At 54.2% G+C, this 22,080-nt stretch overlaps 2 protein-coding genes across 2 annotated transcripts; both read left to right on the forward strand.

Moving 5' to 3' along the window:
- The first annotated feature begins 1,522 nt into the window (after positions 1-1,522).
- On the forward strand, positions 1,523-2,664 carry LOC116941451 (proteinase-activated receptor 1-like). The gene has a single exon (XM_032952565.2). It carries the CDS (start codon positions 1,729-1,731, stop codon positions 2,662-2,664), a length of 936 nt encoding a protein of 311 aa, XP_032808456.2. The 5' UTR covers positions 1,523-1,728.
- Positions 2,665-19,408: 16,744 nt separating this feature from the next.
- On the forward strand, positions 19,409-21,793 carry LOC116941450 (lysophosphatidic acid receptor 6-like). The gene has a single exon (XM_076066448.1). The coding sequence runs from the start codon at positions 19,593-19,595 to the stop codon at positions 20,556-20,558; it is 966 nt and encodes a 321-aa protein (XP_075922563.1). The 5' UTR covers positions 19,409-19,592; the 3' UTR covers positions 20,559-21,793.
- Positions 21,794-22,080: the final 287 nt, after the last annotated feature.

Consider the following 22,080-nt stretch of genomic DNA (forward strand, 5'->3'; position numbering starts at 1 on the left):
TAGCATTGAGTAACTCTCATCACACACAGCTAGCATTGTGTAACTCTCATCACACACAGCCAGCGTTGTGTAACCCTCATCACACACAGCTAGCGTTGTGTGACCCTCATCACACACAGCTAGCGTTGTGTAACTCTCATCACACACAGCTAGCATTTTTGTAACTCTCATCACACACAGCAGGCGTTGTGTAACTCTCATCACACACAGCTAGCTTTGTGTAACCCTCATCACACACAGCTAGCATTGTGTAACTCTCATTACACACAGCTAGCGTTGTGTAACCTTCAGCACACACAGCTAGCGTTGTGTAACTCTCATCACACACAGATAGCATTGTGTAACCCTCATCAAACACAGCTAGCGTTGTGTGACCCTCATCACACACAACTAGCGTTGTGTAACTCTCATCACACACAGCTAGCATTGTGTAACCCTCATCAAACACAGCTAGCGTTGTGTGACCCTCATCACACACAACTAGCGTTGTGTAACTCTCATCACACACAGCTAGTTTTCGTGAGTTTAAGTTTATTTGGTACACGGATGTTCCCATTTAGCCCATGGCCCGGCTACTTTCCATGAGAGATCCGTGGTGCGTGAGCACAGCTAAAGCAGCAACAAAGACAAAAACATCGACATTGCAGAGAACGCGTCCAGCGTCCTTCGATCGCCTCAACGACCTCCGACGAGCACGGTTGGCTACGTACGGTGCAAAATAAGTTGAGCATAAATGCATACAAGGAATGCCTCTTGGCACCTCGATCCGTGAGCCACGCGCGTGGCGGAGCGTGGCTCGCTCCATCATTCCGCCTGCGGTGACCGAGTTCCAAGCACAAGGTGTGAGATGCGTGACAGTCTGCCGCTCTGTGCAGACGACGCTCCGTAGGGGCGCCATGCGGTGGTGATGGCGGCTGCGTGGAGCCAACGCGCGGTGGAGCTGCAGATCTGGGTGTGCAGAGACCGCGACGGCTCCAGTCGCCTCGGCACGCCTCGCCGCCCCGGTGGCGCGGTCTCTCCCTCCACGCGCCACCCTCGCCAGCCACCGTCCGCGTGCCCCTCTGTCGGCCCACACGGCTGATTCCTCCCGGTGGGTTGTGAACGTCACAGCGGGGCTCTCTCTGTGTGGAGTTGAACTTCCGTGGCGATGGGGCCGCAGCAGCCGCCTGCTACCACCAAGTTCCTCCCGCACCGCGTGCGATCACGGAGCATGCTCGTGGCCGCAGAGCCACGCGGTCATTCGCAAACATTCCCCCCCGTCCCTTATTGAACACGTGTGCCGCGTGTCATTCACATTTCGCTTCGAACAGGGCCGCGTGCTCGATTGAGCAGGAAGCTACCTGACGTCCGCCTTTGTGACGTCGCGTGACGGTGGAGCGACTCTCGCATGACCTTCGTGGGTGAGCGTCCCTCGCGCGGCAGCCCTCGTCATCCTCGCGGCAGCCCTCGTCATCCTCGCCAGCGCTGCTGCTCGGCTCTGTGTTGAGATCCTCTGTATCGACGTGCCCCCCCCCCCCCCCAGGTACCAATACCAGATATATTATTGTAACCATTCCCGAGTTTAAGTTACTGCACGCTCTAGGGGTAGGTACAATACGTGTCTTATTCAATAAAACATCGTGAAGATTCACAGCAATGTGTAATGCAACACACATTCCAACTGTTTGATCCACGCACGCACATGCTCGTTACCCGGCTGTTGCGTGCAGTTCCAGTTGCTGCTCAAGAATGGATCTCTCCCAGTTACTGCCCTCGGTCATCATCCCGACGTTCTACAGCGTCGCAGTCATCCTGGGCCTGCCTCTCAACCTGTTGGCTGTCTGCATTCTCGCCTCGAAAAAGAAAGACTCCATGTCCGTCTACATGGTTAACCTCGCCGCAGCAGACACGAGCTTCTTGCTGGTGTTGCCGATGAAGATCGTCTACCACTTGAAGGGAAACCATTGGTCTCTGCCGGGGTTCTTTTGCCGCGTCTACACCATGACGTTCTTCTCTACCCTCTACACCGCCACCATGTTGGTGGCCGCCATCAGCATGGATCGCTACTTGGCCATCGTGCACCCGCTCTGGGTCACCGGCTGGCGCAAGACCCGTACGGCGTGGATCGTGAGCGCGGTGATCTGGACTTTGGCGGTGAGCCACTCCGTTCCCTCCAACTTCGTCACCATATTAAGCGTCGCGAATGCCACCAATAACAGCAGCGACCCACCGAGAATTATATGTTACGAAGCGTTCACCAAGGAGGACCTCGACTTCCTCGTTCCCTTCAGATTGTTCCTCTTCGTCACGCTCTACTTCACCTCGCTGGTGGTGACGCTCTTCTCCTACGGGAATATCATTCGGGTTCTAGTCACGAGTCAGCAGTCGAACCAGGAGAAAAAGTCACGCGCCACGAAGATCACGGTCGTGAGCATCCTCATCTACGTCTTCTGCTTCTCGCCGTACAACGCCACGCACCTCGTTGCGTTTGCCTCGAGCAAAATGAGCAACTTCTCCTATCACGCCATCTCCATCCTCAGAGACATCACGCTCTGCCTCTGCTCGCTGAACAGCCTCTTCGACCCGCTCATCATCTACATCGCGTCGTCCGCATTCCGCTCGTCTGTCAAAAACATATTCAGCTGTCGGTTGACTGCCAACCAGGTGTCCTCCTCGAGCGTCTGAACCCGCCTGCTTTGTTGTTCAAACGGCACGCTCGGAGACGGTCACTCCAGCGACAGCTAGCGGACTCAAGCGAACGATCAACACAGCACGTCTGTGTGTCTATGTGTGTGTGTCTATTATTATTAGAACGCAATTTAAATGACGATATGGAATCTTCTGGAGTAAAAGTGTTGTGTGCATTATCCTTGAGAGTCAGGAGCGTGTTTCCCGAGGGGGCGATTCGGCCGGCAGACAACATCAAAGCATTCCACAATTACAGATTTACACAAAAAAACGTAATCATAATAACAGCAATCGTGTTGTCAAATGAGGTTCTAATTCAGACGGCACGGGCTAGGATCCGCGCAGCTGTCGTGCGTGTTCGTGCCCCGGTGGCCCGAGGCTTCCTGTGAATGTTGAATGCGGCGTGGTCGCCTTGGGGAATTCCCCAGGCGCACGCAGCTCGGCTGCCGAGTTCGCGTCACTCCGCAACACATGAGCGGAATAACAACAAAGACAAAGATCCCCCGTATCGCCTGCGCAGATTGTTGGGGCAAGTGCTGTTATTGAGTGGCACATATGAAGGTCGGCACGGCACATGAGGGGGTGGGTGGCCAGCGCCACGCTCGACCGCCTTTATCTCCCTAGTGGCGATGTTTACACAATGCACCGGTTACTCATTTGAGGCTGAGTCGACGTAGGGGAGGCTCAGGACCGGTTCAGATAATCGTCACTGGTGTTGGTCGTGAGTGGAAATGGAACTCGGGTCCCATGGTTCGTAGCGCAGTGCGCTAACCGCTACGCTGCCGCTCCCCACGCTAACACACAGACACACACACTAACACACACACTAACACACAAACTAACACACACACAGACACAACAACAGCCGCCATTCGCCACTAAGTGGCGGTGACGTCACCACTACGCTTGTGCCAGGCCATGTGCACCTTGAGGCCACGTGAAGTGTCGAACGCCCGCGGGCAGGAGGTCACGGGGCAGACCCAGGTGCCACAGGTCGACTGACTGAGATGACTGGCTAGTGCACCACCTGTGCCCCCTACTGTACCAATCTGCTGTGCTTTAGCCACCCGGCGCTCCGCTCTTTGATGTGAGCGTCGCTCCTCCGCCCTCTGTTGTTGTTGGAGGGCGACTGCCTCCAACTGCCCAATAGCGTCCTTCACAATCCTCCTCCACAGAGGCCGATCTTGACACTGCTGGTACCAGTCATCGGCAAGTGAACTCAGCTCCACGTCCTCCTGTACCACATCACTCCATCTCTTCTCTAGCCCATGCCGCGCCTGTTTAGCCCCCTCGATCCGGCCGAACAAAAGCTGTTTCGGCATGTGGTGGCTGGGCATGCGGGCTACATGACCCAGCCAACGCAGCCTTGCCTGCCGGAGGAGCTCATCGATGGGACCTTGCCCAGATCTTTCAAGGATTTGTGAGCTCCTCACACAATCCAGCCTGCTTAAACCCAGGATGGTTCGTAGACAGGCTAGCCTAAATGTTTCTAACCGGCGAAGATGTTCCATTAGGGGGGTCTACGTTTCGCAAGCGTAGAGAAGGGAGGAAATGACCGTGGCCGAGAAGACCTGAAGCTTAGTGCGGAGCGACAGACCAGGTAGCTTCCACACAGCGCTACGCAACCGATGAAAAGATATTGCCGTTAGTTTTGGTGGGGCTGATGGTAAGGCCCCATCTCTTAGTGGCACGCTCCAGTCTCAGCAGCAGCGTCTCCAACTCCTCCTCTGAATGAGCAGCTATTACCAAATCATCGGCATACATAACGTGGTTGAGCAATAGGGAGCCATCCCTTGACCGCGCCCGGGCATCGATCAGCCTCCCATTATATCTGTACCAAATGGAGATTCCCCCGGTACAGCTATTGAAGGCGTCACGAACTACGTGGTCAAAATAGATGTTAATAATGTGGGAGCCAGAGGACATCCCTGTCGCACCCCAAGGTGTACAGGGAATGGCTCTGACTCCCGGCCACGTAGTTTTACCCGGGCCCGCTCACCATCATGAAGGTCCTTAATGAGCGGGTCAGGGACTCCCAAAGCACGAAGAACAACCCAGGGCCCAGGCCTACTGATGGTATCATAGGCCTTGACCAGGTCAATAAAGCAGAGATGTAGGTCTTGTTGGAATTCTCTACACCTCTGCTGTAGCAGACAGACAGAAAATATGGCATCTGTGCATGACCGCCCTTTCCTGAAACCGCATTGGGGCGATGTTGAATAATCCTTGCCAGGACCTTTCCCGGCACACTGAGGCGTGAGATGCCCCTGTAGTTGTTACAGTCCGTGCGGTCCCGCTTCTTAAATCCTGCGGAACCCGTCCAGTGGTCCAGACTGTTGTTATGATGTCATATAGGGCAGTCTGTGCACAAACGCCACGCACACTAACACACACAGACACACACACTGACACACAGACACACACACAGACACAACAACAGCCGCCATTCGCCACTAAGTGGTGGTGACGTCACCACTACGCTTGTGCCAGGCCATGTGCACCTTGAGGCCACGTGAAGTGTCGAACGCCCGCGGGCAGGAGGTCACGGGGCAGACCCAGGTGCCACAGGTCGACTGACTGAGATGACTGGCTGATACACCGCCTGTGCCCCCTACTGTACCAATCTGCTGTGCTTTAGCCACCCGGCGCTCCGCTCTTTGATGTGAGCGTCGCTCCTCCGCCCTCTGTTGTTGTTGGAGGGCGACTGCCTCCAACTGCCCAATAGCGTCCTTCACAATCCTCCTCCACAGAGGCCGATCTTGACACTGCTGGTACCAGTCATCGGCAAGTGAACTCAGCTCCACGTCCTCCTGTACCACATCACTCCATCTCTTCTCTAGCCCATGCCGCGCCTGTTTAGCCCCCTCGATCCGGCCGAACAAAAGCTGTTTCGGCATGTGGTGGCTGGGCATGCGGGCTACATGACCCAGCCAACGCAGCCTTGCCTGCCGGAGGAGCTCATCGATGGGACCTTGCCCAGATCTTTCAAGGATTTGTGAGCTCCTCACACAATCCAGCCTGCTTAAACCCAGGATGGTTCGTAGACAGGCTAGCCTAAATGTTTCTAACCGGCGAAGATGTTCCATTAGGGGGGTCTACGTTTCGCAAGCGTAGAGAAGGGAGGGAATGACCGTGGCCGAGAAGACCTGAAGCTTAGTGCGGAGCGACAGACCAGGTAGCTTCCACACAGCGCTACGCAACCGATGAAAAGATATTGCCGTTAGTTTTGGTGGGGCTGATGGTAAGGCCCCATCTCTTAGTGGCACGCTCCAGTCTCAGCAGCAGCGTCTCCAACTCCTCCTCTGAATGAGCAGCTATTACCAAATCATCGGCATACATAACGTGGTTGAGCAATAGGGAGCCATCCCTTGACCGCGCCCGGGCATCGATCAGCCTCCCATTATATCTGTACCAAATGGAGATTCCCCCGGTACAGCTATTGAAGGCGTCACGAACTACGTGGTCAAAATAGATGTTAATAATGTGGGAGCCAGAGGACATCCCTGTCGCACCCCAAGGTGTACAGGGAATGGCTCTGACTCCCGGCCACATAGTTTTACCCGGGCCCGCTCACCATCATGAAGGTCCTTAATGAGCGGGTCAGGGACTCCCAAAGCACGAAGAACAACCCAGGGCCCAGGCCTACTGATGGTATCATAGGCCTTGACCAGGTCAATAAAGCAGAGATGTAGGTCTTGTTGGAATTCTCTACACCTCTGCTGTAGCAGACGGACAGAAAATATGGCATCTGTGCATGACCGCCCTTTCCTGAAACCGCATTGGGGCGATGTTGAATAATCCTTGCCAGGACCTTTCCCGGCACACTGAGGCGTGAGATGCCCCTGTAGTTGTTACAGTCCGTGCGGTCCCGCTTCTTAAATCCTGCGGAACCCGTCCAGTGGTCCAGACTGTTGTTATGATGTCATATAGGGCAGTCTGTGCACAAACGCCACGCACACTAACACACACAGACACACACACTGACACACAGACACACACACACAACAACAACAACCGCCATTCGCCACTAAGTGGCGGTGACATCACCACTACACTTGTGCCAGGCTATGTGCACCCTGAGGCCACGTGAAGTGTCGAACGCCCGCTGGCAGGAGGTCACGGGGCAGACCCAGGTGCCACGGGTCGACTGACTGAGATGACTGGCTGATACACCGCGAGTGCCCCCTGCTGTGCCAACCTGCTGTGCTTTAGCCACCCGGCGCTCCGCTCATTGTTCTGAGCGTCGCTCCTCCGCCCTCCGTTGTTGTTGGAGGGCGACTACCTCCAACTGCCCAGTAGCAACCTTCACGAGCCTCCTCCACAGAGGCCGATCTTGACACCGCTGGTACCAGTCATCGGCAAGTCCACTCAGCTCCACGTCCTCCTGTACTACATCACTCCAGCTCTTCTCTAGCCCGTGCCGCACCCGCTTAGCCCCCTCAATCCGGCCGAACAAAAGCTGTTTCGGCATGCGGTGGCTGGGCATGCGGGCTACATGACCCAGCCATCGCAGCCTTGCCCGCCGGAGGAGCTCACCGATGGGACATTGCCCAGATCTTTCAAGGATTTGTGAGCTCCTCACACAATCCAGTCTGGTTAAACCCAGGATGGATCGTAGGCAGGCCAGCCTAAATGTTTCTAACCGGCGAAGATGTTCCATAAGGGGGGTCCACATTTCGCAAGCGTAGAGAAGGGAGGGAATGACCGTGGCCGAGAAGACCTGAAGCTTAGTGCGGAGCGACAGACCAGGTAGCTTCCACACAGCGTTACGCAACCGATGAAAAGATATTGCCGCTCGACTGATTCGGAGTGAGACCTCTGCTGTTAAACTGGAGCCAGTCATAAGCATACTGCCCAGGTATGGGAAACTCTCCACTCTCTCCACAACTGCCCCATCACCGATTGGGAGTTGTGGGGGTGGAGTGTCCGATGGTACAAAATACCCAGGCAGGTGCTTAGTTTTGGTGGGGCTGATGGTAAGGCCCCACCTCTTAGTGGCACGCTCCAGTCTCAGCAGCAGCGTCTCCAACTCCTCCTCTGACTGAGCAGCTATTACCAAATCATCAGCATACATAACGTGGTTGAGCAATAGGGAGCCATCCCTTGACCGCACCCGGGCATCGATCACCCTCCCATTATATCTGTACCATATGGAGATTCCCCCGGTACAGCTATTGAAGGCTTCACGAACTACGTGGTCAAAATAGATGTTAAATAATGTGGGATAGATGTTAAATAATGTGGGGGGAGCCAGAGGATGTTAAATAATGTGGGATAGATGTTAAATAATGTGGGGGGAGCCAGAGGACATCCCTGTCGCACCCCAAGGTGTACAGGGAATGGCTCTGACTGACTCCCGACCACATAATTTTACCCGGGCCCGCTCACCATCATGAAGGTCCTTAATGATCGTGAGCAGAGGGTCAGGTACTCCAAAAGCAAGAAGAACGACCCAGAGCCCAGGCCTACTGATGGTATCATAGGCCTTGACCAGGTCAATAAAGCAGAGATGTAGGTCTTGTTGGAATTCTCTACACCTCTGCTGTAGCAGACGGACAGAAAATATGGCATCTGTGCATGACCGCCCTTTCCTGAAACCGCATTGGGGCGATGTTGAATAATCCTTGCCAGGACCTTTCCCGGCACACTGAGGCGTGAGATGCCCCTGTAGTTGTTACAGTCTGTGCGGTCCCCTTTCTTAAAAAGGGGGACCACCAGGGCATCCTTCCAATCCTGCGGAACCCGTCCAGTGGTCCAGACTGTTGTTATGATGTCATATAGGGCAGTCTGTGCACAAACGCCACGCACACTAACACACACAGACACAACAACAACAACAACCGCCATTCGCCACTAAGTGGCGGTGACGTCACCACGACGCTTGTGCCAGGCTATGTGCACCCTGAGGCCACGTGAAGTGTCGAACGCCCGCTGGCAGGAGGTCACGGGGCAGACCCAGGTGCCACGGGTCGACTGACTGAGATGACTGGCTGATGCACCACCTGTGCCCCCTACTGTGCCAACCTGCTGTGCTTTAGCCACCCGGCGCTCCGCTCGTTGTTCTGAGCGTCGCTCCTACGCCCTCCGTTGTTGTTGGAGGGCGATTGCCTCCAACTGCCCAGTAGCATCCTTCACGAGCCTCCTCCACAGAGGCCGATCTTGACACAGCTGGTACCAGTCATCGGCAAGTCCACTCAGCTCCACGTCCTCCTGTACCACATCACTCCATCTCTTCTCTAGCCCGTGCCGCGCCCGCTTAGCCCCCTCAATCCGGCCAAACAAAAGCTGTTTCGACATGCGGTGGCTGGGCATGCGGGCTACATGACCCAGCCATCGCAGCCTTGCCTGCCGGAGGAGCTCACCGATGGGACCCTGCCCAGATCTTTCAAGGATTTGTGAGCTCCTCACACAATCCAGTCTGGTTAAACCCAGGATGGATCGTAGGCAGGCCAGCCTAAATGTTTCTAACCGGCGAAGATGTTCCATTAGGGGGGTCCACGTTTCGCAAGCGTAGAGAAGGGAGGGAATGACCGTGGCCGAGAAGACCTGAAGCTTGGTGCGGAGCGACAGACCAGGTAGCTTCCACACAGCGTTACGCAACCGATGAAAAGATATTGCCGCTCGACTGATTCGGAGTGAGACCTCTGCTGTTAAACTGGAGCCAGTCATAAGCACACTGCCCAGGTATGGGAAACTCTCCACTCTCTCCACAACTGCCCCATCACCGATTGGGAGTTGTGGGGGTGGAGTGTCCGATGGTACAAAATACACAGGCAGGTGCTTAGTTTTGGTGGGGCTGATGGTAAGGCCCCACCTCTTAGTGGCTCGCTCCAGTCTCAGCAGCAGCGTCTCCAACTCCTCCTCTGACTGAGCAGCTATTACCAAATCATCAGCATACATAACGTGGTTGAGCAATAGGGAGTCATCCCTTGACCGCACCCGGGCATCGATCAGCCTCCCATTATATCTGTACCATATGGAGATTCCCCCGGTACAGCTATTGAAGGCGTCACGAACTACGTGGTCAAAATAGATGTTAAATAATGTGGGAGCCAGAGGACATCCCTGTCGCACCCCAAGGTGTACAGGGAATGGCTCTGACTCCCGTTCACGTAGTTTTACCCGGGCCCGCTCACCATCATGAAGGTCCTTAATGATCGTGAGCAGAGGGTCAGGTACTCCAAAAGCACGAAGAACGACCCAGAGCCCAGGCCTACTGATGGTATCATAGGCCTTGACCAGGTCAATAAAGCAGAGATGTAGGTCTTGTTGGAATTCCCTACACCTCTGCTGTAGCAGACGGACAGAAAATATGGCATCTGTGTAGGACCGCCCTTTCCTGAAACCGCATTGGGGCTCCGCAAGCCTCTCCTCAGCGTGCCTGGCAAGGCGATGCTGAATAATCCTTGCCAGGACCTTTCCCGGCACACTGAGGAGTGGGATGCCCCTGTAGTTGTTACAGTCTGTGCGGTCCCCCTTCTTAAAAAGGGGGACCACCAGGGCATCCTTCCCATCCTGCAGAACCCGTCCAGTGGTCCAGACTGTTGTTATGATGTCATATAGGGCAGTCTGTGCACAAACGCCACCCTCTCTCAGCATTTCGCTTGGGAGATCATCTCTGCCCGCTGCCTTTCCTGGTCTCAGACTCCGGATCGCCTTCAATACTTCCTCAGCAGATGGCACCTCAGCCAGCCACTCATAGGGGGTGACTTCTTCCAATATTTGAGGCACCGCAGCCTCAGCAGGGTCATCCTCACTTTGTGCCACGATGTTTTCCTGGCTGAGGGATTTTCCCTCCCCCAGGACCTCACAGAAATGCTCAGCAAATCTGCGAACCTGTTCCTGGGGGTCGGAGATTGGATCACCGTTTTTTCCCCTAATGATGGTAATAGGTGTGGCGCTGCAGGTTACTTTTTTGATGGAGTTAAATAGAGATTTGTGATCACGGGCCACTGAGGCAGACTCCATCTCCTCAGCAACCCGCGACCACCACCCATCCTTGCAGCGCCTCACGGCTCTCCGAACCTCCGAGCGAAGGCTGCGGTAAGCCTCCTCATTCTCTGACGTGGGATTCTGTAACCGATGACAGTGGGCCTGTCGCTTTTTCTCAACCATCCTGAACACCCCCTCTGTCAGCCAGGGTCTCTGGGGAGGTCTGGACCGCGTACCCAAAGCAGCCATTGCAGCTGCATGAGTCACAGTCCTAAACCTCGCCCATTTACCCTCGACATCAGGAGGAGTCGGGGACGATGCCAATCCCAGCCACAAGCGATGATGAAACTCTCGCTTGCAACTTTCATCAGATAACTGAGACCAGGCCACTTTATGTTGGAATGGGGTCCTGGGTGTACACCCACCACCGGAGTGGAAGAATGGCAGGCGCATCTTACAGATGACTAGTCGATGGTCAGAGGGCAGATCAGCTCCACGGTAGGTCCTGGTGTCAAGGACATGGGCTCGCATTCGCTGGTCCGTCACTATGTAGTCCAGCAGATGTTCTTGCTTGGACCCGGCATGCATCCATGATGTTGTGTGGATGCGCCGATGCCGGAACAGCGTGTTGGTAATTACAAGCCCATGGGCTGCACAAAAATCTAGCAGCCTCCTACCGTTGTAATTGAGCTGATCTGGCCCATGCCCTCCAATCACTCCAGACCAGGTGCCAGTATCATGACCAACTCGGGCATTGAAGTCACCCAACATGATGACTCTATCCCGAGGGGCCACTTTAGCCAGCACCTGTGACAGGTCATAGAAGGCATCACAGACACACACACTGACACACACACACAACAACAACCGCCATTCGCCACTAAGTGGCGGTGACGTCACCACAGGCTATGTGCACCCTGAGGCACACACACACACACAGACAAAGACAAAGATCCCCCGTATAGCCTTAACAGACTGTAGGGGGAAGTGCTGTTAGCGAGCACCTATGAAGGCCGGAACGGTTCACGAGGGGGTGGGTGGCCAGCACCACGCCCGACCGCCTTTGTCTCCCCAGTGGCAATGTTTACACACCGCACCAGGTACTCATTTGAGGCTGAGTCGACCTAGGGGAAGCCCGGGACCGGTTCAGAAAATCGTCACTGGTGTTGGCCGTGAGCGGGAATCGAACCCGGGTCGCCAGGTTCATAGCGCAGCACGCTAACCGCTACACTATCGCACTAACACACACACAGACACTCACACTAACACACACACTATCGCACTAACACGCACACAGACACTCACACTAACACACACACAGACACACACACTGACACACAGACACACACACAGACACACACACTGACACACACACAGACACTCACACTAACACACACACAGACACACACACTGACACACACACTAACACACACACAGACACTCACACTAACACACACACACTGACACACAGACACACACACTGACACACACACAGACACTCACACTAACACACACAGACACACACACTGACACACAGACACACACACAGACACACACACTGACACACACACAGACACTCACACTAACACACACAGACATACACACTGACACACAGACACACACACTGACACACAGACAGACACACACACTGACACACACACAGACACACACACTGACACACACAGACACACACACAGACACACACACTGACACACACACAGACACACACACTGACACACAGACACACACACTGACACACACACTAACACACACACAGACACTCACACTAACACACACACAGACACACACACAGACACACACACAGACACACACACAGACACTCACACTGACACACAGACACACACACTGACACACACACAGACACACACACTGACACACACACTAACACACACACAGACACTAACACACACACTGACACACAGACACACACACAGACACACACACAGACACACACACTGACACACACACAGACACTCACACTAACACACACACAGACACACACACTGACACACACGCTAACACACACACAGACACTCACACTAACACACACACAGACACACACATTGACACACACACTGACACACACACTAACACACACACAGACACACACTAACACACACACAGACACACACACTAACACACACACTAACACACACACAGACACTCACACTAACACACACACAGACACACACACTAACACACACACAGACACTCACACTGACACACAGACACACTAACACACACACAGACACACAGACACTCACACTAACACACACACAGACACTCACACTAACACACAGACACACACACTGACACACACACTAACACACACACAGACACTCACACTAACACACACACAGACACACACACTGACACACAGACACACACACTGACACACACACTAACACACACACAGACACTCACACTAACACACACAGACACACACACTGACACACACGCTAACACACACAGACACTCACACTAACACACACACAGACACACACGCAGGGCAGACCGGGTGAGCGCGCCCATGTGCAGCCACGACGCCGCCTCCACTCGCGGCCTTGCCGCGTCGCGCAGTTTCATAGCCACCACCGCCACAACCACCGCCACCACCAGCACCACTACAACCACCGCCACCACCACTACTACCACCGCCACCACCACCACTACAACCACCGCCACCAGCAGCAGCAGAAGCGGCACAGTGCGGGAATGTTGAGGGCACGTCGGGACGCCGGGTTGAAGCGCAGCGCGGGGTGGGTGATTGCCGATAGCGGGGAGCGTGCAGGCAGTGAAGAGGGCGCTGGGATCCAACTTGTCAGAGACCACAGAGAGACAGCGCAGTGCACAGCGACCTGGGACAGCGATCCCCCCCCCCCAAAAAAAAACCTGACGTAGCCCCCCAAAACCCTCACATAGCCCCCCAATCTCTCACGCAGCCCCCCAATGCCTCACATAGCCCCCCCAATGCCTCACATAGCCCCCCCAATCCCTCACGTAGCCCCCCCAATCCCTCACATAGCCCCCCCAATGCCTCACGTAGACCCCCCCAATGCCTTACGTAAACCCCCCCAATCCCTCACGTAGCCCCCCAATGCCTCACATAGCCCCTCCAATCCCCTCACGTAGACCCCCCAATCCCTCACGTAGATCCCCCCTCAATCCTTCACGTAGCCCCTCCCAATCCCTCACGTAGCCCCCCAATGCCTCACATAGCCCCTCCAATCCCCTCACGTAGACCCCCCCCCCTCAATCCTTCACGTAGCTCCCCCCAATCGTTCACGTAGCCCCCCAATGCCTCACATAGCTCCTCCAATGTCCTCACGTAGCCCCCCCAATCCCTCACGTAGCCCCCCAATCCCTCACGTAACACCCCCTATATCCCTCAGCCCCCCAAATTCCTCACAGAGCCCCCTCAAATCCCTCACGTACCCCCCAATCCCTCACGTACCCCCCAATCCCTCACGTAGCCCCCCCAATCCCTAACGTACCCAGCCAATCCCTCACTACGCCCCCCAATCCCTCACGTATCCCCCCCAATCCCTACGTACCCCCCCAATCGTTCACGTAGCCCCCCAATGCCTCACATAGCCCCTCCAATTCCCTCACGTAGCCCCCCCAATCCCTCACGTAGCCCCCCCAATCCCTCACGTAGCCCCCCCAAATCCCTCACGTAGCCCCCCCAAATTCCTCACGGAGCCGCCCCAAATCCCTCACAACAGCCCCCCCATCCCTCAAGTAGTCCCCCCCAAATTCCTCACGTAGACTCCCCCAATCCTTTACGTAGCCCCTCCAATTCCCTCACATAGTCCCCCCCAATTACATCACAAAGCCCCCCAATACCTCACATAGCCCCCCAATCCCTCACGTAGCCCCCCAAATCCCTCACATAGCCCCCCAATCCCTAACTTAGCCCCCCCAATCCCTCACGCATCCCCCCCAATTCCCTCACAACAGCCCCCCCCCAAATCCCTCACGTAGCCCCCCAATCCCTCACGTAGCCCCCCACAATCGTTCACGTAGCCCCCCAATGCCTCACATAGCCCCTCCAATTCCCTCACGTAGTCCCCCCCCAATTACATCACAAAGGCCCCCCAATCCCTCACATAGCCCCCCAATCCCTCATGTAGCCCCCCAAATCCCTCACATAGCCCCACCTCCAATGCCTCACATAACCCCCCTCCAATGCCTCACATAGCCCCCCCAAATCCTTCACCTAGCCCCCCAATCCCTCACGTAGCCCCCCCAATCCTTCACGTAGCCCCTCCAATTCCCTCACATAGTCCCCCCCAATTACATCACAAAGCCCCCCCAATACATCACCTAGCCCCCCAATCCCTCACGTAGCCCCCCAAATCCCTCACATAGCCCCCCAATCCTTAACTTAGCCCCCCCAATCCCTCACGTATCCCCCCCAATTCCCTCACAACAGCCCCCCCAAATCCCTCACGTAGCCCCCGAATCCCTCACGTAGCCCCCCACAATCGTTCACGTAGCCCCCCAATGCCTCACATAGCCCCCCAATCCCTCACCTAGCCCCCCAAATCCCTCACAATAGCCCCCCCAATCCCTCACGTAGTCCCCCCAATCTCTCACGTAGCCCCCCAATCTCTCACGTAGCCCCTCAAATTCCTTCACGTAGACCCCCCAATCCCTCAGGTAGCCCTTCCAATTCCCTCACGTAGACCCCCCAATGCCTCACGTAGCCCCCCCAATCGTTCACGTAGCCCCCCAATGCCTCACATAGCCCCTCCAATTCCCTCACGTAGCCCCCCCAAATTCCTCAAGGAGCCGCCCCAAATCCCTCACGTAGCCCCCCCCAATCCCTCACGTAGCCCCCCAAATTCCTCATGGAGCCGCCCCAAATCCCTCACAACAGCCCCGCCATCCCTCACGTAGCCCCCCCAAATCCCTCACGTAGCCCCCCCCAATCCCTCACGTAGCCCCCCCAAATTCCTCACGGAGCCGCCCCAAATCCCTCACAACAGCCCCCCCCCCATCCCTCACGTAGCCCCCGAATCCCTCACTTAGCCCCCCACAATCGTTCACGTAGCCCCCCAATGCCTCACATAGCCCCTCCAATTCCCTCACGTAGTCCCCCCCAATTACATCACAAAGCCCCCTCAATCCCTCACATAGCCCCCCAATCCCTCACGTAGCCCCCCAAATCCCTCACATAGCCCCACCTCCAATGCCTCACGTAGCCCCCCCCAATGCCTCACGTAGCCCCCCCAAATCCTTCACCTAGCCCCCCAATCCCTCACGTAGCCCCTCAATCCCGTACGTAGCCCCCCAAATCCCTCAGCCTCCCAATCCATCACTTAGGCCCCCCCACAAATCCCTCACGTAGCCCCCCCATCCCGAACGTAGCCCCCCCAATCCCTCACGTAGCTTCCCAATCCCGCACGTAGCCCCCCCCCAAATCCCTCACGTAAGCCCCCAATCCTTAACGTAGCCCCCCAATGTCTCACGTAGCCCCCAAATCCCTCACATAGCCCCCCTATCCAAGTAGCCCCCCCCCGAAATCCCTCACGTAGTCTCCCCCAATCGCTTACGTAGCCCTCCCCCAAATCGTTCACGTAGCCCCCCCAATCTTTCACGTAGCCCCCCAATCCCTCACGTAGCCCCCCAATGCCTCACGTAGCCCCCCAAAATCCTCACGGAGCCGCCCCAAATCCCTGACAACAACCCCCCCCATCCCTCACGTAGTCCCCCCCAAATCCCTCACGTAGACCCCCCAATCCCTTACGTAGCCCCTCCAATTCCCTCACAGTCCCCCCCAATTACATCACAAAGCCCCCCCCAATACCTCACATAACCCCCCAATCCCTCACGTAGCCCCCCAAATCCCTCACATAGCCCCCCCAATCCCTAACTTAGCTCCCCCAATCCCTCACGTATCCCCCCCAATTCCCTCACAACAGCCCCCCCCAAATCCCTGACGTAGCCCCCGAATCCCTCACGTAACCCCCCACAATCGTTCACGTAGCCCCCCAATGCCTCACATAGCCCCTCCAATTCCCTCACGTAGTCCCCCCCAATTACATGACAAAGGCCCCCCCCCCAATCCCTCACATAGCCCCCCAATCCCTCACATAGCCTCACCTCCAATGCCTCACGTAGCCCCCCCCCAATGCCTCACATAGCCCCCCCACCAAATCCTTCACCTAGCCCCCCAATCCTTCACGTAGCCCCTCAATCCCGCACGTAGCCCCCCCAAATCCCTCAGCCTCCCAATCCATCACTTAGGCCCCCCCCACAAATCCCTCACGTAGCCCCTCCATCCCGAACGTAGCCCCCCCAATCCCTCACGTAGCCTCCCAATCCCGCACGTAGCCCCCCCCAAATCCCTCACGTAGGCCCCCAATTCTTAACGTAGCCCCACAATGTCTCACGTAGCCCCCAAATCCCTCACATAGCCCCCCTATCCAAGTAGCCCCCCCCCGAAATACCTCCCGCAGTCTCCCCCCAATCCCTTACGTAGCCCTCCCCCCAATCGTTCACGTAGCCCCCCCAATCCTTCACGTAGCCCCCCAATCCCTCACGTAGCCCTCCCCAATCCTTCACGTAGCCCCCCCAATTTGCGTCGTGGGTTTTATCCTGACCCTGACGCCTGCTGTATAGTATTTTGAGTTTGCGTGTTCTCCTCGTGGTCGTGTGAATTTTTGTCTGGGTCCTCTGGTTTTTCCCTCAACAATTATCAACATGCGTCTTGAGTATTTGGCTGCTATAAATTTCCACATGATAAGGCACTTTGTTGAGACATCATTTGTCCTCAGGTCGCTTCTAAAAAATGCTTTACAGCTCAGTGGGCCTTACCTGATGAATAAAATAGTTAAAGTTAAATAGATGCTACCCTTAAGACGTCACCCTCCAGGTGCCACCCTTAAGACGTCACCCTCCAGGTGCCACCTTCGAGACGTCATCCTCCAGGTGCCACCTTCGAGACGTCATCCTCCAGGTGCCACCCTTAAGACGTCACCCTCCAGGTGCCACCCTTAAGACGTCACCCTCCAGGTGCCACCCTTAAGACGTCACCCTCCAGGTGCCACCCTTGAGCCCCTCCAGGCACCACGCTCCAGAGCCATGAGAATGTTCGGGTCTCGGGACGCACTGAGATGACCCCTCTCTTTCAGTGGGCATGCGTGTTTAAAAACAACACTATTTCATATTCATGTAGAATGATTCCACAAACAGATATCATAAAAAATGCACCTCGACGACAATTTGCTTTGTTTTACTTCATTGGACCAGCCACACTTCATGTTGAGAGCAACAAACTAGTACAGTTCAGCTTTCGGCAAGTCAATGAATGTGTCCTCGGGCTGTGGGGACCGCCGCCGCTGCCGCGTGTGACCCCGATGCTGCGCAGTGCGCTGGTGGCTAAACACCACAGCCGGTCTGAACGTGCCGTGGAACCAGTCACGACCACAACAATCGCTTCGCCCCATTGCGAGCAGGTGCCTCTTCTCTACCTATTTAGAGTAATGAAATATAATACCACAACAGGAAATATAATATCACAAAACAATGTGTGTTGGTCTTACGCCGAATTCGTATATAAATAGTGGACACGAGCCAGACAGCAAAATATTCTCCAACCAGGTGGGAGGACAAAGTGGGAGAGAGCGGGCGACTTGCGACGGTGAGTGCGTTGGTTTGCTGAATAAAAACATTCGGGTTTGTCTTTATGCCGAGACTAGATCTGAAAATGGGTAGGGAAATCACTTCGGTTAAAGGCATCTAGTGCAGACGTATTATGCGTTTCCAAAACTCAATTCTAGATTTGAAGCTTTCATGACTGCAAGGATCCATACTCTTTGGTTCTATTCGGTAAAGTCACGTAGGTAAAAAATAAAATAACAAAAATTACGACGTTTCGGCCACAACACAAGCGGCCTTCATCAGGTGAAGGGACCAACCTGTCCAGTGGACAGCGTTGGAGTGAAGCAAGCTAAGCGCTGGTCGCCTCCTTTTAAGCTGTGAGGGGGGTAAACGGCAAACGCCTTGAAAAGAAAATCAGCATAAAACACGCCACTAACAATGCTTGGAATTAGCACAAGATGATAATACACCACCCTGAAAGTTTGGAGTGCCACTACTAGAATAAATATACTGTACCATTGAAATTAGTTTAATGTTTGGTTCGATTTAGAACATCTTTCCAATGGTTGCTTAATTTGAAAACATCTTCTCGGTTGAAATTGTGTCTGTGTTTGTAAATCTGAATTGCCTCGTGGACAAATCTCTGATGATAATCTGTCGGTTTGCAAAGGACCTTGGTATCGGAGAAAATTATATCGTGATCACCCACAGCGTTGTAACAATGATCAGCTACGGCAGAAGAATTCGTTCTGCTGTGTTTCAAAACTGGTAAAAGATTTGCTTTGCAAAGCCAAATTAGCAATCAGAGCGTGTGCAATGGTTTTTGGCCAACCTCGATGCCAGTGGCAATAGGCCCACTCGCCTGGGCCTCCACTCGGCTAAGTCTGAGTTGCCACGTGGGCAAATATCCAAATTGATGACTTGATTTGACTGACTCTGCCGGGTGGAAGAAGGTTACGATTAGAACGGTTAGTTGTGTACGGTTCGAAAGAAGTTCAACATACATATATACATGACAGCCATAAGAAACGAATTATGGAATCGTGAATATTGGTCGGGCAAGCCGAGGTGTAGACTCCAGAATGTCCTTCTTCATGCCTGCACCGCGCGATCATCCCCTTGCGCGTGTGACCCCAGGTGTCCCCATGCCGACAGCGCCATCATCTCACGCGTTGCTCGCTCCACGCGGGGGATGGGACCGCGTCCCCGGCACGGGGCTCCTGCGGCTGAGCAAGGCGGAGTGAACGCGAGCCCCGCGTGAGTGAGAGCGGCTCCTCGGTGTGCGGCGCACTCGCGCCATTGCGCCCGGACCGTGTCGTTGTTCCAACAGAGATTGTTGTTGATGTTGATGATATATCAGAAGAATGGGCGGAAGTGAGACGATTCAATTCCTCGTTATCCCGATCATTTACACCATCGTGGTGATCATAGCCCTCCCGCTGAACGCGCTCGCCATATGGGTGCTTTGCACGAGTAAGAAGAACTCCATGTCCATCTACATGCTCAACCTCGCTGCCGCGGACGTCTCCTTCCTACTTTGTTTGCCAATGAAAATCGTTTATCATTTCCGCATGAACAACTGGACCCTGCAGGACCTCCTGTGCCGCATGTACATCATCGTCTTCTTCACAAACGCCTATACGACACCGATGTTCTTGGCTGCCATCAGCCTGGACCGATACATGGCCATCGTACATCCCCTCGTGGCCTCCCAGTGGCGCGAGCCCAGAGCAGCGTGGCTTCTCTGCCTCCTCATCTGGCTCATCAGCATTTCCAGCATCATCCCCGTCAGCACCGTCACCGTGCTCAGCTATGCCAACGTCACCACCAGCAGCAGCAGCAACAGCAGCAGTGGCAGCGCTCCGTCCATCAGATGCTACGAACAATTTACGGAGAAGGATGTGGAGTTCCTGATCCCGTACAGACTGTACATGTTTTTTTCACTATATTACACCTCGCTGGTCATAACGTTGTTTTCGTACGGAAATGTTCTCAAAATTCTCATTCTCAACGGACATCGGCAACTCACGACGAGTCGAAACAAAAAAATCCGAGCTGCCAAGATGACCGTCGTCAGCTTAATCATTTACATCGTCTGTCTCACGCCGTACAACTGCACGCACGTCATCGGCTTCATTGAGAGTAAGACGAACGCCTTCTCTCTCAACAGCATCGCGCTCCTGAGAGACATCACCCTGTGCCTCAGTGTGCTGAACAGCGTCTTTGAGCCGCTGCTGGTATACACTGGGTCGTCTTCATTTCGCAAATCGCTCCAAGGGATTCTAAAATACACAGGCAATACCAATCAAGTGTCTCCCATTCATATTTAGCCATAGCTAAATAGGCTCATCATAGCGCAAGATTATTCCCCGGGCAGACGGCATCTCCGAATGCTCTTGGGCGCTGGTCAGTCCTTTGATGCAGATGTGATGACGGCCACGCGTGAACATTTATAGCAATTTGTTAATGATTTGTATACCCAGGAAAGCTACGTTGAGTCGTAGGATGGTCCTGCTATATTGGGGTTTCATTTCGAGACGTTTTGAGCCAATTAATCAGTTACTTATCCAATTGGGAGGAAGGGGGAGCACCCGGAGAAAACACACACACGTGATGGGGCAACACTCTATCCCCGTATAGATGGAAACAGATGGCCATTAGTCCACTTGCTGTACTGCCGTCTCCTGGCTAGCCAGGGTATGGCACCTCATCGACGCCCACGGGAGGAGAGTTTCATCACATCTACGAGGTGATCCACAAACCCTCGCCTCCTCCACAGCGCTAGCTTACAGGCTGCCACGTGCACAGCCATCAGTGCCCGGCGAGACCGACGGGGGTGTTCATTCCGAGCGAGCCGGTGCACAGCACACACCCCACCACAAATACACAAGGACGTCCCAGCGCAACGTGCCAAATCGGAACAATGCCTACACCTTTAATCTGGAAGATGTTTCTCTACACATCTCAGCTGTACACCACAAGATTGCAGCCGCGACTTTTACAACGCCTCGAAGTGGAAAGGGCTTCCCAGGCCAACAGCGGGGCTCTCACAGCCTCTGTCCCGGTCCCCGTGTCCTGCCGCGTGCCATTGCAATTTGAAGAAAACGTTGCCAGTTCGTACACTACATGGCACTGGAGGATGATGCAAAGCTTTGCTATCCGTTATTAACTTACCACATGTCGCTTCCTTTTGTTAGGCGTTAATTACTTAAAATGTAATATTACGTCAATAATTGCGTACTCTTAAATGTTGTTTTTTCCCCTGCTGTACTGAACCTATAATCCTCAACTCGTATGTACACCACGTCTCATGGTTTACAACGCGATGTGAGATCCTCTCCATACACTTTAGGGGAGTTGGTCCTGGATGATACAATCGTCTCGTGTTCGCATTCACACTGTGAATAAAGCTGATGTTCAAGGTAAACCTGCTCTGTCAGCACTGGGGCAGGGAGGCTGGGAGGGAGGGGGACAGACTAAAACTAAACTATTTTTATTTTACCAGGTAAGGCTCACTGGGCTATATAGATATTTTCCAGAAGCCACCTGGCCGCAAGGAAGTGGCTTATGTGGAAATGTATAGACAAATACTGCGAACATACATGGATTACACGATGTAACACAATTTTTGTTCTTGGGTACTGTGTTATTTTTATTGCTTATGCCTAAAAGTATAGAAATAGCTATTATTCCCCACAAATTTTGCTTTTGAGACCAGGACTTTACGTGAAGGAATGACACAAATGCACACGTTTTCTCATTGAAAATAAGTACATTTCAAAATATCACTGTCCTGATCATAAAATAAAAGTTTGTGGTGAATAATAGACATTTTCTGTACTTTTGAGGCAA

This window comes from Petromyzon marinus, chromosome 11, assembly GCF_048934315.1.
Source record: "Petromyzon marinus isolate PM22_M1 ecotype Great Lakes invasive population chromosome 11, UKy_Petmar_22M1.pri1.0, whole genome shotgun sequence".
Lineage (NCBI taxonomy): Eukaryota > Metazoa > Chordata > Hyperoartia > Petromyzontiformes > Petromyzontidae > Petromyzon > Petromyzon marinus.